The sequence below is a fragment of the Trichoderma camerunense genome (assembly GCF_050948025.1).
Source record: "Trichoderma camerunense strain CBS 138272 chromosome Unknown V8C40scaffold_5, whole genome shotgun sequence".
NCBI classification, from domain to species: domain Eukaryota; kingdom Fungi; phylum Ascomycota; class Sordariomycetes; order Hypocreales; family Hypocreaceae; genus Trichoderma; species Trichoderma camerunense.
The window spans coordinates 764,900-783,405 of record NW_028145365.1 but is presented as its reverse complement, the minus strand read 5'-3'; the positions used below and the strand labels follow the sequence as shown (position 1 = coordinate 783,405).

Genomic DNA, 18,506 nt, shown 5'->3' with positions numbered 1-18,506 from the left:
TATAGAAGCTGCTCGTGACAATCAGCGGCAAAGCATGTTGAGCTTTGGCGGGGCATGACAAGATCAGACCCTGGAACGAGGCTCGGGGCGCCGCTCAGCCACAGCGCTCTTGTCCTGGTGCTATAATCCAACAAGCTGCTGCGTCACCGCGGGGACCAGGCCAGGCACATGTATTAAACAAAGCCGAAAAAAACCACAGCTTGCGTCAGAGCTCTTCGCTTCAGCCTCTCGTTCTCTGCCTTGTTTACGGCGGTTTTGTTTTACTTTGCCTTGACTAGCATTTTATCCTTGTCTCTCCCCCAAATCCACGCGCATCGCGACGAGAAACTCTAAAGCTGTCAGCAAGCGCGTTTTCGTTGCTGGCTTAGTGCCCAAGATATCGCATCCATCGCACATTGGAGCACTTTCTTTTCGTCCTTTATTTGTTTGTTTCAAAAGCGCCCTTTGGCCCTAGGATCGCGAATCCCTCCCTCTTTCGTGCAGCAAGACTTGTGCTGAGGGAATCGCAAGTACTGGCGTCATTTAAGGTGGGTAGGCTGCACTCTACTCTCCCTTGATCTACACCAGTTCTTCAGCATCTTGTGTGGAGGCAAGATTCTGGCGATCAAGGACTGGCCAGGATTGCCCTCTCGTTCCTTTGCTTCTTCACCTTCAGCGACCTGCCTGTTGTTTTCTTTCTTTTCCTCCTGTGATGAGCTTGCAATTTGGTGGGCGACTATTTCTCTTTGTTGACAGGCGCATCAGCACCAGCATCAGGCTGACAGCTGGCACTGGCTGGCAGCCCTACGGCCCTTGTCAAGATAAATAGTCGGGCTCTGTCTCCCTCTCTTCTTTCGTTCTTTCTTACACTCTATCCCCTGCTGCCTCGTGGAATTGCAGCTGCCTCGTTCGTTTGCTCGATTATGCCCTCATGCAGTTTAATTCCTCTCGCTAACAGCTGGGCGCCTAGCATCCACTTCCAAGGGAAATTTCCATTCGCAGCGTCCAACGAATCTTCAAGCGACTACTCCGTACATATCTCCAAGACTATACACCCTTCGCCACCGACCTCATACCTTTATCAAATCCAAAACTATACCCGCTGCCGTTCTTACCACACCGCACCTCGGGCTCGATTTAACTTCTACCCAAGGTATCATTGACGAATCCTCGCGAGAGAGCAGCTTTGTTTAGCGAGTTTTGAGAGCGCATTGATATGGTCATTGCGGTACCGGGCCTCAAAATAGGAATACACCCCGCTTGAGAGCCGGGAGCCGGAAAGACACTGCAACTACGGTGTTGCGATGGCACCCCAGCGGGACTATTATGCCGACTTGGGGCTGACGCCAACGGCAGACGTCGCGGAAATCAAGAAGCAGTTCCGGAAGCTAGGTGTGTAACGAAACTAACCGACTTCACACAACTTCTCCATCAGTACAGTTTCTAATTACTGAAACCAGCTTTGAAATACCATCCTGATCGCAATCCTGGCCGGGAACAAGAAGTAAACTCACAGTTTCAGATCATCCAAGCTGCACACGAAGTCCTCAGCGATGCCGACGCCAAGGCCAAGTACGATGCTGCCTTTATGCGGTCTGCCAGTCGATATCCTGCGGCTTCTGGGGTGAGAGGAAATCCATGGCAGAATGTTAGCCAGCAGTTTCCTACACCACCGCGGCGGAATCCACCACGAACAACTCCTTCGGGGGCACAGAGATGGAACGAGAGATTCTCTGCTGGTGTGCCACCAACTGCAAAACATCCACCGGCGGCAACGGCTGCTCGAGCTTTCGAAAGCATGCGGAAAGGCGGCACCAAAAGCGGACAGCAAGATCGCCGTGCTCCTCCTCCACCGCCCCCTCCCCGAACCGAATCTGCAAAAAAGAGGGCAGAGGCATCTTTCGGGGCCAAGAGAACCGGCTACCATCCTCGGTCAAACACTCCCGGCGATGAGCCACCAGTCACCAACAACAACTACTCCTCTCGCGTCAACACTGAGCGGTCAGAGCCCGCGCCAGAGCCCGCTCCAGAGCCTATGCCAGAGTCGGTGCCCGTACCCGATATTTTCGCCCAGTTTAGAGAAAAGAACCGCAGTGAAGAAAGCTTCCATGACCCTCGACAGAGCTCTCCATACGCCAAGAGTGGAGGCGAGAAGGTTGATCCTTTTGACAGCGTTCCCTTGAATCGGGAAAAAGGCACCAACGGGCCACCTGAGCCAGCAGTTTCAACACCCAAGCGTCGCAGCTCCAGTATGCCCCGGAAAGAAACTAGAGACGGAGCCCAAAGAAGGCGAGATGAGACGGGAATGGATGGAAGACCTCGGGTCGTGCCTGTTGGTCCAAGTTCCCGGCCTGCTGCATCGTTCAAAGCTCGAGCAGAGGCCGCTACTGCTGCGGCTGCTACCGCACCAAATGGCAATATATTCATGACAAACCAGACAAGCGAATCTTCTGCAACTGACGATGCAACCCAGCCGTCTTTCCATCACACACGTGAGTGATTCGTTTGGCCACTATCAGGCCGAAAACTGTAGCTGACATTACCACTTCAGCTTTCAACAAACCACAGACCCCGGTTAACGACCCTTCAATGTATGCAACGCCCCAAAAAGACAAGCCATCCCGCCGCAAGAAGAATTTTGCTACTTTCCCCAAATTGAGTACATCACCAAAAAATAAGAATGCTGCCGAAGTTGGCACAGAGAATACACCAAGTGTCCCGAGTGGAGCACATAGTACACTTCACAGCCTCTCTCCTTTCGAGCAGAAACAGTACCGCATCTTGGAACGTCTGATTACGAATCGGGATGCTCCTGTTTCGGCGTTGGAAACCAAACCACATCAGACCACCCCTCGCAACCATAAGCCCCTTGATGAAGAGAAATTGAGTGCTAACGAGGAATCACCAACTAGCTTCACCTTCAACCTAGACGATGACGCATTTGCCCCTGACTCTCCGGCAACATCTCGATTTAGAAAGAGTAACAGCGCTGATGGAATCAATACGACTTTCGTCAAAGATGAGTCTTCTGCTACTTGGCAATTTAGTGCTGGGAGTGCAAATTACGGTCCTATTCCTCAGAGCCGGTCCCAATCAACTAGTAAGTCTGGTCGTCGCTCGCCTATCAAACGTCGACCTGTTCCCAGCGCAAACGTGCCCGATATTGGAGCCCAAGTTCCTCCAAATGCAACAGGTTTCGACGCAGAAAGTTGGAGTACCAAGTTTGGGCCTCAGACTTTTGTTCTTCGGCCGACTACTCCCAACTCATCAACTTCACCCACGCGGAAGGGTCAACCAAAGGGTCGGGAAATCCCGAAGATAATTAAAACTGCAAAGCCCTTGACTGGCAATGCCGCCATTGTGGATGATAGCAGCGAAGATGACCTATATAAATGGACCGGTCGCAAGACTGACCCCAAGCCTGCAACGGTTGACAGTCCCCAGGCAATGGATATTGACCCGCCGTCGAATGCCTCCCCTTCGCGCTCTCGTATTCCCACTCCGCCTCCTCTTGTCCCGACCGCTCCTTCAGTGGCATCAACTGCCGCTTCGGCTACGGCTCCCTCTGTGAATCCTCCTGTACCTCAATCACGGTCCAATTCTCAACCTCCATCTCAGCCGCATCCAGTGGCTGCCAGGAACATTCCTGTCGAACCATCGCGACCGGAATGGCGACCTGGAAATGTCACAGGCCTAGGCCAAATGTATGAGCAGCCTGAAGAAAGGAAAGAAATTCCGGTTACCTTTAAGGGGTCTGAAGATAGCGAAGAGTTTCGAGCGACATTTGAGGACCTGAAGAATGTGGCACCATTTGCCGCGCCCAAAGCCGGACTTAAGTCGTTTACGGAACTGAAGGATAATTTGCCTTTTGAGAGCCAGGCATCAGCCGAACTTCACATCGATGTTCCTCACGCTCATCCGCTAGTATTCCCCGAGGCCCCGATCGCACCCAAGCTTCCGCCTACGGTTGCAGTTGAAGGTATCAAGCCCAACGTTGCGTCGTGGACCAAATACCTCGAGGAGTTTGAAAGCTACCTACGCCGCTGGGATCTCTTTAACTCACAGGTGGTTGACCATTTTGCCACGCGAAAATCCAACATTTCACAGGCAAGAGGATCAAAAGGCTATTCATTTCTAGGTGCCCGAGGGGATTCTGATATCCTAGAGTACCACAACTGGCTGGAGCAGGATAACGGAGTCCGCCAAAGGTGGCAGGCAGCTTGTGAAGAGCACGAACTGCGATTTAGAGAGTTCATGGCGTTCAGAGAGAAGATGAAGTAACGACCTGAATGATACGATGAGCTTGATTTTTTCTTGTTTCCTACTTTGCGAGGGCGTTTGGGCGGTAGATCTCAACGAGCAACACGCGGCGGCCAGAACTTTGATGTTCATGATATGATATTTGCTTGATTCGGTTTTTCCCGGTAGCGATTTCGATACCCATGTCATTGGCTGAAGCATATATGTGGGTTGCTCAGCACAGGGAGGGGTTTTTTCTTCGTCCCTTTTTGCTTTAAGTACTCTTTTTTTTCTTTTTCGTTTTCATGGGTGAAGGACATGTGAGATTATCGCTGGATACGGTACTAGATGGTTAGAGGATCTCTTTGGTTTCTGAGCAGCTACGGACTTGGGCTGCTTGGAGTGTCTGCCGGGTATACGTGTATAGTAGAAAGGTTTGCGTTTGCAGATGGGCAAGTCTAATAAAACGGACGTCATTCTATGTTGCGATAGTGGGCCTTTGTGTTTGCTTCATGAGAATCCATGACAAGGGTCTTGGTCGTGTCTTTTCAAAAATGTTTCACTTCACTTTATCCCCGTTTGTGTTTTATGGCCAGGTCGAGTCCGGCCCCTACTTAGGCTGTGACTGAAGAGTGAATTGGTTCTGAGCTGCTTATTTACTAAGCGACATATTAATTCACTTCACCTTCCAGTCAGATATATCTTGGCAGATCAGATTCTCCTAGGACAACTTATATATGACCTTTACGAATGTAAAATATCGCATCCGTTTCATCTTCACACATCATCGCAGCTGTAAATCTAAGCTGAACACACGCACGGTCATACTTCTGAGTCCAAAATCCTAAATCCACGAACAGCAAGTAGACCAACATGGATTGCGGTCAGCTAGAGAAAGGTTCAACGGCATGGACAGAAGACGCCAAGGTATGGGAGTCACTCAAACTCAGCAGTCATTTCGTCTCGCATTATGCGACACACAATTGGAATAACTAACGGGCCTGTTCTATTCACAGTTCCAGTTCTTGCTTCGAATCGTTGCGCAACTCAAGGGAGATGGCCGCGGAATCAAATGGGAGAAGATTAATATTCCCGGCCGAACTGTCAAAAGTCTGCAAAACATGTGGACTAAAATAAATAAGCAAATCAATGACTTTGAGGCTCGGGAGAACAGTGGCGAGGGATCTCTTGTTATCCCTACCAAGCCGAGGAAGAGGGGCCCTCGTGAGTGATGACTCTTTTCTATGGACTTTCATGGCGATGCCTTGGGATCGGATGCTAATGGTTTTTGGGGTTATCTAGCTCGCAAGCAGGGCTCGGCCAAGATGGCAGGCCAGGGCGACGAACGTCTCGACGACGACATTGCTGATTCTAAGCAGAAAGTGGTGAAGAAACGCACCGTTGAAGGTATGGAAATGACTGCAGGCGAAGAGAACCAGGAAAAAGATTTTACTGACATGATACGATGGTTTTTATCTAGACATCGAGGGTGTGCATATTGGAGAGGGCGAGCATCCTGGACGAGCCAAGAAGCGACCCAAGGTCAAGACTGAGGCGACGACTGGCCTTGTTCACGTGAAGATGGAACCTGGAAGATAAATACGGTGTTTGAGGAACGCCTCTTCATATCCTCAGATCACGGGCGATCAAGATGGATCATGGCTGTGCACGACCCGGGAAGAGGGGCCGATTTGCTGTTGACGTCGGTATGCTACGGATCCCATGTGGGCATATTACTTGTTAGGACTGGAATAAGTTGCGGATGGATGAGATACGACGGATGAGCTCGGCGGAGCGTCAGTACTTGCTAGCTATCACACACAACGCTTGAGACGTTGTCTTTGTCAGAAACATCAGAGTCGGGGTATCATCATCACACGGTCACTTAGTGAATGCAACGCTGCTAGTGTTATGTACTGTACATGCATGGTGGTAGTCGTGTGTCGTGAGTTATATGCATGTAAGTGAAGATCTCCCACCCTTTTCCGCAGATCAGCAGGTCGGACTGGTGATTAAGCTGCCGATTGCGTGCATACGAGCTTTTGAGGCACTGGGCCGTGTTCCAAGAATAATATCCCGGCTGGGCCTTCTTAGGCGATATGCAGGCCTGGTGTTGTGACCCGTCTCCAAGGGCGGACAGGGCGGAGACAGGCTTGCAGTTTGGGGGATTTTTTAAGGTGTGTGTGTGAGGGCGTTTGCTGGGATGTGACGACATGTGGGAATCCGATGCAGCAATCCCCAGGGGTTTGGAGGCTTTTCAAGGACAAGGTGAGGCGTGGTTCATGTACAAGTACGGACGAAACCTTTGTATCACCGGTGATGAAAGGGAGCCAAAAGGGAGAGGGATAGTCTGGTAGGGAGCAAACAATGAATGATGACGATAGTATACACATTGCGGCGGTACTTCTGGGGGGGCGCTTGTTTGGTTGGGATGGAGATGCCGGAGGGAGATGAAAAAGAGGGTGTGAAGCAACTGGAGCTTTGGACTGATTAATGAAATCTGCTTATCCTGGTTGGTTGTTCGATGTAATACAAGCATAGAATTTGTGAAGGGGGGTGTTGATGGATGTTGGTGTTGAGCTGGGTGGATGGCAGGCCTACCCTGGAACTGGAACTGGATTTGCGGTTTTCTTGCCTTTGCTTTTTCGCCCCTTCTGTCAGACGGTGCTGTACAAGTGTACGAACATGTATGTACCTTGCTAAACTGCAATCACGTCTAGTCCAACCTGGAGTGCAGATACAAAGCCATACCAGCCAAAGACACGACAAGGGGCAGCTGTGGAATGACTGCGTAATAAATGGATCGCAGACACCAGTCTAGCGGCTTCTTCCAGGCGGCTATTCACACGATAGGCCGGCGAGTGGCCCTGGAGTCTCTTTGCGGTTACCGTCAGTGGTTTTAGTGTTGGTACCTTCTCTGCGCTGATGCGGTACCTGAGGTACAAGTACGTACCCGCTACAGCCTGCCTGCTGATCCACCTTTTTTTTTTCTCCACGACTCCAAAAGGCTGCATACAAGGAAGGAACCGTTTTGCCCAAGGACCGGCATCACATGGGCTGCTGCTTTGCTGCCAATTGTTCCATCCACCACCATCTTTTACGCTGCCGCTTTGCCTCTCCTTCATCCGCGTTCGACATCACGCGCTCCAGTGCCTCTGCCCGCGTCTTTGATGCGCTGCTACCCTACGCGACACGCCGCGAGCCCGTCAATCGCTGCCACCCCGCGGTCCAGCGCTGATAGTCAATGTGCGATACGGCACTTGCTGCCTCGACGAGTATAAGACGACACCGGTACCGATTCGAGCGCCTTGTTTCAGTTCAGCCCCGATACTTTTCGGCTTCCTGTTGCGACTGTACTGCTGAGAACGCGGCTTCTCTGAACAACGGAGTAGTTCAAGGGCGAGGAGCTAGAGGCTGAAAAAACGACATATATACCTGTATACCTACCCATCAAGGGACGAGACCAACCCCCTTCTCTCCGCACCCCCAAGCTGCACGGCAAGCCCCGTATTAGCCTCAGGGGTAGAAACAAAACAAACCGAACAAAGGACTATTAACATCAATAAAAATGAACGGCACGACGACATCGGCGGGGGGCAAGAGAAAAGCACCCGAGTCGGCCCAGGCGAGCCCTCCCGCCAAGAGGCCACTCAACGGTAGCAACAGACACGACTTGGAAATGGAAACGGCGGTTCCCGACATCACAGTTGACGAGATGAGCTATGAGGAAGGCTCTGACGCAGCTAGTGACTTGCACCCGCATGCCTACCTCGGTACCCCCGGCAGCTTCGGCGAGTGGCAGGACACGATCCAAAAGGTCGTTCGCAACGTGGTCGCCATTCGATTCTGCCAGACGTGCTCTTTTGATACGGATCCTGCATTGACGAGCGAGGCCACCGGCTTTGTCGTCGATTCAGAGAGAGGGTATGTGCTATGTTGTGCTGCTGCTGCTGTGTTTTCCACCTGCCCCCTCTCCCGCCAGCTAGATGGGCAATGAATCTACACCAATCTGAAAATTGGGTTGGTACATTATGCTGACGTGTTGCTTGCTCTTGCTCTATAGTTACATCTTGACGAATCGCCACGTTGTCGGATCTGGTCCGTTTTGGGGACACTGCGTGTTTGACAACCACGAGGAGGTCGACTGTTACCCCGTATATCGCGACCCTGTTCACGATTTTGGTATCCTGCGATACGACCCCAAGGCGATCAAGTATATGCATGTGGATGGGCTCACTTTGAGCCCTGACCTGGCAAAAGGTATGTCGAGCTAGCGTGTCTTGCGAATAACAGCATATTGGGAAGAGGAGTGGATAGAACGAAGAAAAATGCTGACCTACGATGGAATGTAGTTGGCACAGAGATTCGTGTTGTCGGAAACGATGCTGGCGAAAAGTTGAGTATTCTTTCGGGTGTTATCAGTCGTCTGGATCGAAATGCGCCCGAATATGGCGATGGATACAGCGACTTCAACACGTGCTACTACCAGGCCAATGCTGCTGCTAGTGGTGGAAGTTCTGGAAGTCCTGTCGTGAACAAGGATGGCTGCGCCGTCGCGCTCCAGGCTGGTGGCCGATCCGATGGCGCCTCGACCGACTATTTCCTACCCCTGGACCGGCCACTGCGCGCACTTCAATGCGTCCAGCAGGGCAAGCCCATTACGCGCGGCGACATTCAGTGCCAGTTTTTGCTCAAGCCCTTTGACGAGTGCCGCAGGTTAGGACTGAGTCCAGAGTGGGAGTCGGCGATGCGACAGGCTTTCCCGGAAGAGACCAACATGCTGGTTTCCGAAATCGTCTTGCCTTCTGGGCCTTCTGACGGCAAGATCGAGGAGGGCGATGTTCTCATCAAAGTAAACGGGGAGCTGATTACGCAATTCATCCGCCTCGACGACATCTTGGATTCGAGCGTGGGTGACACCATCAAGGTTCACTTGCAGCGCGGAGGGGAGGACATCGAGGTCGACATCGTGGTCGGCGATCTTCACAAGATTACACCCGATCGTTTTGTGACTGTTGCCGGGGCGAGCTTCCATGACATCTCGTACCAGCAGGCCAGGCTCTATGGCGTTGCTGTCAAGGGAGTCTATATCTGCGAGGCTGCGGGGTCTTTCCGTTTTGACAATACGGACAACGGATTCATTGTGCAGTCTGTGGACCAGAAGAAGGTGCCCGATCTGGATACGTTCATCGAAGTTATGAAGCAGATTCCTGACAAATCGCGAGTGGTTGTGACTTACAAACACTTGCGCGACCTGCACACACTCATCACAACCGTCATTTACGTTGACAGACACTGGTCGGCCAAGATGAAGCTGGCTGTTCGCAACGATGTCACTGGCTTGTGGGACTTTTCTGACCTCGGCGACCCTCTGCCGCCCGTGGCCCCTGTTCGGCGATCCGCTTCGTTCATCGAGCTGGACCACATGCCACACCCCGGCATCGCGGCCCTGATCCGCAGCTTTGTCCACATCAACTGCACTTTGCCCGTCAAGCTCGATGGCTTCCCAAAGAACCGACGCTGGGGCATGGGCCTTGTGATTGATGCTGACAAGGGACTTGTCCTCATTTCCCGAGCTGTGGTGCCGTATGATTTGTGCGACATCACCGTTACCATTGCCGACTCGGTCATCGTCGAGGGCAAGGTCGTTTTCCTGCACCCGCTGCAAAACTACACCATCATCAAGTATGATCCCGCCTTGGTGGATGTGCCCGTCATGAGCGCCCGCCTCAGCGACCAGCACCTCACCCAGGGCGCCAAGACGTACTTCTTGGGCTACAACAGGATAGGCAGAGTCGTGCATGGGTCCACCAACGTGACGGAAATCACAGCGGTTGCCATCCCCGCCAACTCAGGAGCACCGCGGTACCGCGCCGTCAACGTGGATGCCATTACTATTGACAGCAACCTCGGGGCGTCGTGTGGCAGTGGCGTGCTCGTTGCGGAAGACGGGACCGTGCAGGCTCTTTGGCTCCAGTACCTGGGAGAGCGTTCCCCGAGCACTCAGAGAGACGAGGAGTATCATCTGGGTCTGGGCACGCCTACTCTGCTACCAGTCGTCTCGGCCATCCAGCAGGGAGAGACGCCGAAGTTGCAGATGCTATCGGTGGAGTTCCGATCTATCCACATGTCGCAGGCGCGCGTGATGGGAGTCTCGGACGAATGGATCAACAAGGTTACACAGGCGAACCGGTCTCACCACCAGCTGTTCATGGTTAGCAAGAGGGCATTTGAGCGGGTGAACCAGCCGGTATCCCTCCTGGAAGGCGACGTGGTGCTGACGCTCAATGGTAAAATCTGCACCACCATCTCCGACTTTGACGTGATGTATACGAACGAGCTCCTAGACGCCGTCGTTGTGCGAAACTGTGAAGAGCTACACCTCCAGCTGCCGACAGTTACCGCCGATGACATGGAGACGCACCATGCTGTGTCATTTTGCGGAGCCATTTTCCACCGCCCGCACCTGGCCGTCCGCCAGCAGATCAGCAAGCTTCACAGCGAGGTGTATGTGTCGAGCCGAATCCGCGGCTCCCCAGCATACCAGTACGGAGTTGCTCCAACCAACTTCATCACCCACGTTAATGGCGAGTCGACGCCTGATCTGGACTCATTCATTGCGGCGACGCGGAAAATCCCCGACAACACATGTGAGTCACTATTATTTCCCCCTTTTTTCTTTTCTTCTTTGGTATCTTGTTCAAAGAGCTGATTCAATTTGTACTACAGATTTCCGCCTCAAGGCCGTCACATTTGACTCGGTACCTTGGGTGATTACCATGAAGAAGAACGATCATTACTTCCCTACCATGGAATGGATCAAGGACAGCAACGAGCCTTGCGGCTGGCGCCGCGTGACATACGAGGGCAACCAAGTCTTTGAGGGAGAGGCGACCGATGGAATCCCAACGGTTGCCGGCAATGCTGAGATGGAATAATTTCACAAGCTACATGAGTAACCTGATGAGAGGGTCATCGGGATAATGGTATGCATGATGATGGAATTGTAAAAAAACAACATACACACACAAACATGGATGGGTAAATGGGTCAATATGGGCGTTCAACGGCTATGAAGGATTTCACATGGGAGTTTTCTTGAGCTGTTTTCTTCTCTTTTTTTTTTCTTCTCTCACCCCTTCTTATTACAATCACGGCATTTGTGGAATCTTATAAAGGAGGATTGGGGATAGGCTTGGTGGAATGATTTCTCTCGACACTCGGCTGTCGGCAGAAGAGCAGCAGTCTGTGGGAACTCGCTGCCTAGGTTACTACAGTACAACTTACTGGATCATTGGTAGAGACATAGGAGTGTACAGCACGATGTATGTACGGAGAGAGAGAGGCTGTTCAGTACCCGTAGAATAGGTAGTACAACGTCGAGTATAGTAGTTTTCGTTTGTTACTGCTAATCAACTACGGCATGCCTTGGTACCCATCTTTCCAGCTCCCTACATTACTTAGTCAGTCCATGCACATGAGAGACATGCATTGCATCATCCAACCGGTATCATCTCAGACCACCAGATGCAGCACGAGATGCAGCTTGCCGGCTAGTCCTATCACGGTCCACCACGTAGGGACTGCGCCTATCGGGTGCTACCAATGACATTGGGGATGAATGCAGGTTCGTGAGAAAAGGGAAGTGTTGGTGGTAGTATGCGGCTACTAACATGGTTCATAATTAAGCAGTGCTGAGTACTAAGACACTGTCCCTTTGTCTTTGGTACTTGACATGCCGTGTACCAGGTTTTCCATTCATTGTTGATTTCGTGTTTGTCTCGTAGCTGAACTGAACTGAACCAAATTGAGCTGGCCAACGACAAATGGAATTTGATGGCTTCAGATCCGAGGTGATGGATTCGAGGGCCCCGCAGTAATGGGGCGGGCAACAGTTAAAGGCACTAACTAGAGGTAGCTTTCAAGGCTTATTAGCGGGTACTAATGCTGTGGGCTAAGGGTCAATCGATTAGGTACCTGGAATTGGCAGCGGGCCCCCAGTGACGTTTTGTCTCAACTTCCTCCAGAAGCTCCGGTTTCGTGTCTGCCTACCTTACTTCTAGGCACTCCACGAATTTAATCCTGCTGCCTCAGTTTGCCCAATTGTTGATATAAAGTCGCCGATTCTTCACTCTCTCGCTATCCTCATCCTTCTCCATTTTCCTCTTGGACGACTTCTTCTTTGATTCCCGTAGACTATAACCAAAACAAGAATCCCCCGCGATGCCCCCCGCAGCTACCTGGCTGGTAAGTCTTGATCCCATTCCATCTCATCTCACAAACCCCGCCAGCTCGAGTGACGCAACCCGCAAGAGCTGAGCTGACGTTGCAATGGCCGTGGTTACAGACCAAGCTCAAGGTCCAGCTGAAGCTCGCCATTGCGCGCCTGCGCATGGTGCAGCAGCGGGATGAGCAGCTGGGCAAGACGCAGCGCCGGGCCATGGCGCAACTGCTCGAGGCGGGCAAGGTCGACTCGGCAACGATCCGCGTCGAAAACATCATCCGATCCGACATCACGAGCGAGCTTCACGAGTTGCTGGAGCTTTACTGCGAGCTGCTGCTTGCGCGGGCCGGGCTGATGGAAGGGCCCGTGTGCGATCCCGGGCTGGAAGAGGCCATCAAGAGCATTCTCTATGCGGCGCCCAAGACGGAGATCAAGGAGCTCGTGACGGTGCGGACACTGCTGGCAGAGAAGTACGGCAAGGAGTTTGTCCTCGCCGCCATGGATAACGCAGATGGCAAGGTCAATGAAAAAGTGGTGAAGAAGTTGAGCGTGGAGGCGCCCCGACAGGAGCTGGTGACGGGCTATCTAGAGGAGATTGCAAAGGCGTACGGAGTTGATTGGCCTAAAAGAGAGAGAGAGATGACGCCGCCACCCCCAGATTTGTTGGACGACGATGAAGACGTGGACGGTGGAGATCCGTCGGGAGGACAGGCGCAGAAGAACGAGCTGAACACGCCTCTGACGGCGGAGCAGAGGAAGCTTTCGCTTGGCGAGGAGCAGATGGACAAGGCCACACCGCCGAGTGCAAAGCTGGGGGAGCCCAAAAGCCCGCTGATGGTGACGCCGCCGCGAATGACGACGGACAATGTGCACCCCAAGGTGATGATGGGGTCTGTGGAGCTCAAGAGCAAGAAGGAGGAGGTGGCGGCGCCGAGGAAGAAGAAGGAGCCGGAAGGGTCAATACCGGACATTGGAGACCTGGAGAGGAGATTTGCGGCGCTGAAGAAGAGGTGATGATTTTGGGTGGTGCGCTTGTGATGTGACATGAGCCGGGAGTTTTGAAGGGAAACGAGAAGCCGAGCGAAAGCATTTCGAGGGCACATGCGTGTGCGCGCGTGTTCATGTTTGTATGCCTCTAATACCATACCATGCCATACAATCTCTATGTCTAGTAGGTACCGACTGAAGTTACTTGTACAACTGCTTCCGAGTTGCAATTTTGTACTCGCATGCAGTGTCGACGTCGTGTTTCCGTTGCCTCAACTCAATTGGTGGCCGGCCATTTTATACAATGCTTGTCCTTGTCCATGACTTGCTTGCTATGACTCGACGGGATTCGTTCATGTACCAGCACTGCATTTGTTGTGGTTTTCTGGCCCGTCTCCTCTTCTTTTTCTCCTCCTTATGCCGGCCTGCTGCTTCGGCGCGATTTGGACCAGTCACGAGGACTGGCTCTTGTTACACAGCATATTTGCTACTTCGGCTGGGCATTACTAGGTATTTAAGGTGCCAGCGTTGTCGTGCGTGTTTCCGTCGGGTTTCCCTGTCCCTCCTCTTTTTTTTTCTTCCTCTTCTTCTTATCTTTTCACTCGCCATTCCCGGATTGTTTGCTTTTTTTTGGTCAAATCTCGTGTTTTGCCTTTGCCTTCTCCTTTCAATTGGTGACGCACCCTTTCCACGGCTTTAGACTCTGCTCTTTTGTTTTTTTTTTTAGTCCATCAATTACAAGTGCTCTCGCTCTTGTTGACATTTTGTTACTGTTTACTTGCTGTCTATTTGTATGGCTGCTGGTTGGTACACTTGCGTGTTTGCCTTTGCCAGACTTTGCCAGCTGCCGGCCGCCTCCATGTCGCCTCACGTGCTCGTACAGGCAGAAAAGCATGAAGAAGAGAACTTGCAGGCTTCTTTTTTCTTCTGCTTCATCTGCCTCACCTTCTTCTTCGTGGTTTCACTCCTTGTAAACTACCTCGAAACCTACAAACGCAGACTTGTCAAGTTTCTCCTCATTCCCTTTGAAGCTCTCCAGGAAGAAGAAGACGAGGAAGGTGATGGCGAGCAGCAGCTTTTTCGTCATCTAACGCAGCAACACCTCCATCAGTTTGATTGCTCTCATCAGTTGGAATACGGTCACTGCAAGAACGACAACCCTTTCGGTATGTCTGCACCAAAGTACGCCATGGAGGACAGAGACGTGCTCTACCACGCCCAAGTTACTCTGGGCTGTAATGGCCTTCGTGATCTCTACAATCTTGGCTTCATGCGTCAAGACACTTTGGAGAGGCGAATCAAAGCTGCTGGCAAGCGCATCAATCTGAACAGCACCGTCTCCCTCTGTGCTGTCTGGCTACGCGAGAAGATTGGCCGCACCTTTTCCACCACGGGCATGGGCACGCGGCCTGAAATCAAGGATCTCTGCCTTTTTCTCGAACGCAGAGGCTGCTCGCGGGACATGTGCTGCCAAACATTCTACGACGCCTTTCAGAGGGTTAAAGAAAGCCATGCGAACCAGGTTTCGCTGCGAGTTGGCAACGTGATGCTGACGAGCTTCCGCGCCATTGTCGACCACATCTATGATCACTGGTATCAATGGCTCGACGAGCCGGAAACACCTGCAGGTGTGGTCGATCTCGAAGCAGCCCAGCAGAATAACGATGATGACAAGTTGCCTCCTTATCCTGCGTACAATCACGATCTTGCCATGTTGTCGCCAGCTGAACTTAATCTTCGCCTTGAGACAAGCCTTGAGCAGCTTCACCAAGGTCATGACCATCATTCCCGTCGCGACAATGACGATGCCAAACGTGGGGCCCAGAAACGACAACACCCTGGATACTGCGCGCCCTTTGATCTTGGACAGGCTAGCTCCTGGGGCTCTGAGCCCAATCAGTCTGACAGATGCGCCACTCGACTGCAAGACTGCGCGTGTAAGCACTGCAGCATCATAGGTTGGCTTTCCCATCTTGCTGGTGAACCCGTCTTAACCACGGATGGCATAGATTATCCTGGACAAGAGAAAAACTGCACTGGAGTTTATGATAAAATGGTCATGAATCCTCAACGAGCTGCTTTCTTGGCCAACACTTGCGTTGCCGCCGAGGCAGACTACCCTTTCGGGAACATTGCTGAACAACCGCAAGTCTCTCTTCAGAAGGAGATGGACAAGGAGTCGACGTCTGATCTAATCTTGTTTTCTAGCAGCTCTGGAGCTGATGAAGCCGCTATTTACGGCAACAATGATGTTGCTCGCCATGCCGAGGGCCGTCTGTCTCCTTAGGAGGAGGTAAGTCTATACCCTCCTCATTCCCTCTCGCAAAGCAACAAGCCTACTTACTAATCACTATGCTTATTGAATAGGATCATGATGGCAGAAACTCAAAGGAAGGTATGGATGCAGACTGTGTGATTTCGTGCGATTTGATCAGCTTTGAGAACAACAGTGGTGGCATGGAAGAAGTTGATCATTTCCTAGCAGATGTTGATATTCCTTCTGAGGGAGAAACGCAGGACTTGGGCATGGCACCGCAAACCCAAGACGAAGCTCGCAAAAAGCAGAAGCTGGATGAGGCATGTACTATGGAGCCGTCTCTGCTTGATAGTTCTCTGGAGATGGGCAGCGGACAAGGAACCATGACGGACATTTCGTTTGGCGTTGACAACAAGTCGATCCATGGGGATCCTTCATACAGCCCTTTTGTCCAGGAGTTATTTCGTGCTCGGGAGAACCTCTGGGTCCAGAAGGCAAAGCGTCCTACGGCCCTTGATATGTGGGATGCTGCTGATGGCACAACGTTGAAAGATGATGCTGTCTAGCTGCTGTATCTGGCATGATTGCATGCATTGAGTCTCTCTTACCAGTGCTTTCGGGACAATGGTTGTTCATTATTTCCTTGAGTTGATGGAAATTTGGTCCCGGGTTTACTTTTTCATTTGGGAAAAGCGGAGGAGATTGATTTGTCAGGGATGATATGCTTGTTCGCTTATTATGATGCTCTCTCAGGCTGCGATATGGAAAATAAGTAGACCTGGATACGCAGAACTGAGTCTACATTCCGCCTCATCATGGTGTGGCCCTCTCCTGTGGTTAAGCATGATTTGACTTGATCTTAACTGGATGATGATTAATGATGATTACCTTGCAAGATAGAATATCTAAGCAAGTAACACTGCTGCCTATCATATGGAGTGAGGAATTGAGGACCACGACACGGGGTTTAGGGGTAGTTATTAGGAAGTAAGATAAAGAAGAAGACAGCGGCGCAAACTGGCCGATGGCTACTGATATATTCCCATTGCTCCAATTCGCAATCTTTAAGACGCCCAAAACGCCAATGTTCTAATGCTTCGCGCTCTGCACTATGCACGCATATATTGTATGCGCTCTGCTAGATTGCGAGAGAACCCGAATGATCAAATCCAAATCAATGTCCCTCCCTCTTGACAACTCCAAGCTGCGAAATGGATATTATGTGTACATTTGGCAATCGCTTCCGTCCTTTCCGCTTCTCTCTTCCCCTTGAAGAAAGGAAGAAGCATAAGGGGGGAATATATAACGCCAGAAAAAAAAAAGAGTTTTTTTATAAAAAAAAGACGCGTCCCTCCCGCGCGCCACTACTCCAGCTTATCAAGATGCTCCAACCGCGTTAAAACAACCTGCTTGCTCGTCTCCTCAATCTCGCCCGCAAGAAAGACCTCGTCGAGGATGGCATACACCTTGTAAAAGTTGAAGACGAGGTCGAGCTCGCAGACGTTTCCGAAGAAGGCGTCGAGGACCTCGACGAAGAAGTGGATGGCCTCGAGGAAGGCGAGCTCGTTGTCGTTTGTGTCGACGCAGGCGCAGAAGAAGAGGCCGGCGTAGCGGCGGTAGACGATCTTGTTGTTGCGGAACTCGACGAAGTTGGACTGGTACTTTTGGTCGCGGGGGGCGACGAGGCGGTGGACCTCGCCCTTGAGCTTGATCTTTTCGTCGTCGCTGTAGGGGGCGTACCATTTGGCGAGACGGGTCTTGCCCCTGGAGAGAGGGAGAGAGTTAGTTGGTTGGTGATTGGTAAGTAGGCAGTTTGATTGCTGCGAGTTTGATGTTTTGCGCGCGTATGGGCATGGGAGAAGAGAGGGAGTGGAGAGCTTACTGTCTGTTCTGGATGAGGATAAAGGACAGCATGGTTGGAGTTGTGTGTGCGTAGGAGATTGGATCAATGGATGGTATAGGGGACGGGGCTGCGATGGGTGACGATTTGGTGTTTTTGGTAGACGTGCTAAGTTTGAGGTGCTTCAGGGCAGTTTGGAGGCGTTGTAGTGCAGCAGCGCGCTTACTGTAACTGTAACTGTGGGCGATCGCGGGGCCGGAGCGCACGGATGGCCATTGGGCAGCGGGCCGAAAAGGGCAGTGGGACTAGAAACGGCAACAGTTGGTAGATAGATTTGGTGACGGTATGGAGTCTGAGTTGGATATGATATCTATTCTGGTGATTTTTATTTTTATTTTTGAGCAGATGATGATTCTGTTTGGATATTGTTTAGGAGGTTCAATATGGAGAGAACATGAAGGTATGACTACATGTCTACGGGTGGCTTATTGATATCAAATGGTGCTGGACCTAGCAAAAAGCCACAGGTAACTAACAGAGACGATGGATGCTATTGTCTAAGAGCGCACGCTGTTTTATCTTGGTGAGATTTGCAATACCTTTGAAGATGTTATACATCGTGGAAGAAAGAGAGAAAAAGAGAGAGATTTTGAGAAAAAAAAAAAGACCAAAACCCACTCATTAATCGTACCACCTGCTGTCAAGCAATCCCCACCTCATTAAGCATGTCCGGATCACCGTTGCCGGATGCCATGCGTTGACTCGTACTCGCACCATATATGACGGGCGTGGCTATTCTCGAGAATGTCGAGCTATCCAATGGAGACCGCAGGTGAGTAATACACTCTAGTTGCGCGAATGCATTCCTACCTATAATTCGACTTTGAGGGCAACACTCAAGCTATGGCTCTAAATACAACGTTGGCCCTCTTAATTTACTCTGCTTCTCTAGCATCAATCAAGCCAACTTGAAATCAACT

General features: G+C 51.4%; 6 protein-coding genes across 6 annotated transcripts; 5 read left to right on the top strand and 1 right to left on the bottom strand.

Moving 5' to 3' along the window:
• The first annotated feature begins 670 nt into the window (after window positions 1-670).
• Window positions 671-4,391, top strand: V8C40DRAFT_172922 (J domain-containing protein). Its single transcript, XM_083211627.1, has 4 exons — window positions 671-1,371; window positions 1,440-2,471; window positions 2,531-2,570; window positions 2,892-4,391. The coding sequence occupies exons 1-4, from the start codon at window positions 1,284-1,286 to the stop codon at window positions 4,258-4,260; spliced, it is 2,529 nt and encodes an 842-aa protein (XP_083075500.1). The 5' UTR covers window positions 671-1,283; the 3' UTR covers window positions 4,261-4,391.
• Window positions 4,392-4,970: 579 nt separating this feature from the next.
• V8C40DRAFT_238844 (uncharacterized protein) lies at window positions 4,971-6,091 on the top strand. The gene is made up of 4 exons (XM_083214537.1): window positions 4,971-5,145; window positions 5,235-5,442; window positions 5,521-5,625; window positions 5,699-6,091. The coding sequence occupies exons 1-4, from the start codon at window positions 5,092-5,094 to the stop codon at window positions 5,815-5,817; spliced, it is 486 nt and encodes a 161-aa protein (XP_083075499.1). The 5' UTR covers window positions 4,971-5,091; the 3' UTR covers window positions 5,818-6,091.
• A 1,132-nt stretch (window positions 6,092-7,223) lies between these two features.
• Window positions 7,224-11,630, top strand: V8C40DRAFT_238840 (putative nuclear serine protease HtrA2/Nma111). The gene is made up of 4 exons (XM_083214536.1): window positions 7,224-8,142; window positions 8,282-8,478; window positions 8,571-10,868; window positions 10,948-11,630. The coding sequence occupies exons 1-4, from the start codon at window positions 7,787-7,789 to the stop codon at window positions 11,154-11,156; spliced, it is 3,060 nt and encodes a 1,019-aa protein (XP_083075498.1). The 5' UTR covers window positions 7,224-7,786; the 3' UTR covers window positions 11,157-11,630.
• An 811-nt stretch (window positions 11,631-12,441) lies between these two features.
• On the top strand, window positions 12,442-13,456 carry V8C40DRAFT_263757 (regulator of Vps4 activity in the MVB pathway-domain-containing protein; the record flags this gene model as incomplete). The annotated part of the gene is made up of 2 exons (XM_083219493.1): window positions 12,442-12,465; window positions 12,566-13,456. The coding sequence occupies 2 exons, from the start codon at window positions 12,442-12,444 to the stop codon at window positions 13,454-13,456; spliced, it is 915 nt and encodes a 304-aa protein (XP_083075497.1).
• An 832-nt stretch (window positions 13,457-14,288) lies between these two features.
• Window positions 14,289-16,252, top strand: V8C40DRAFT_263756 (uncharacterized protein; the record flags this gene model as incomplete). Its single annotated transcript, XM_083219492.1, has 2 exons — window positions 14,289-15,680; window positions 15,797-16,252. The coding sequence occupies 2 exons, from the start codon at window positions 14,289-14,291 to the stop codon at window positions 16,250-16,252; spliced, it is 1,848 nt and encodes a 615-aa protein (XP_083075496.1).
• Window positions 16,253-16,610: 358 nt separating this feature from the next.
• V8C40DRAFT_238832 (AP complex, mu/sigma subunit) lies at window positions 16,611-17,694 on the bottom strand. The gene is made up of 2 exons (XM_083214535.1): window positions 17,569-17,694; window positions 16,611-17,450 (listed from the first exon to the last, which is right to left on the bottom strand). The coding sequence occupies exons 1-2, from the start codon at window positions 17,598-17,600 to the stop codon at window positions 17,051-17,053; spliced, it is 432 nt and encodes a 143-aa protein (XP_083075495.1). The 5' UTR covers window positions 17,601-17,694; the 3' UTR covers window positions 16,611-17,050.
• Window positions 17,695-18,506: the final 812 nt, after the last annotated feature.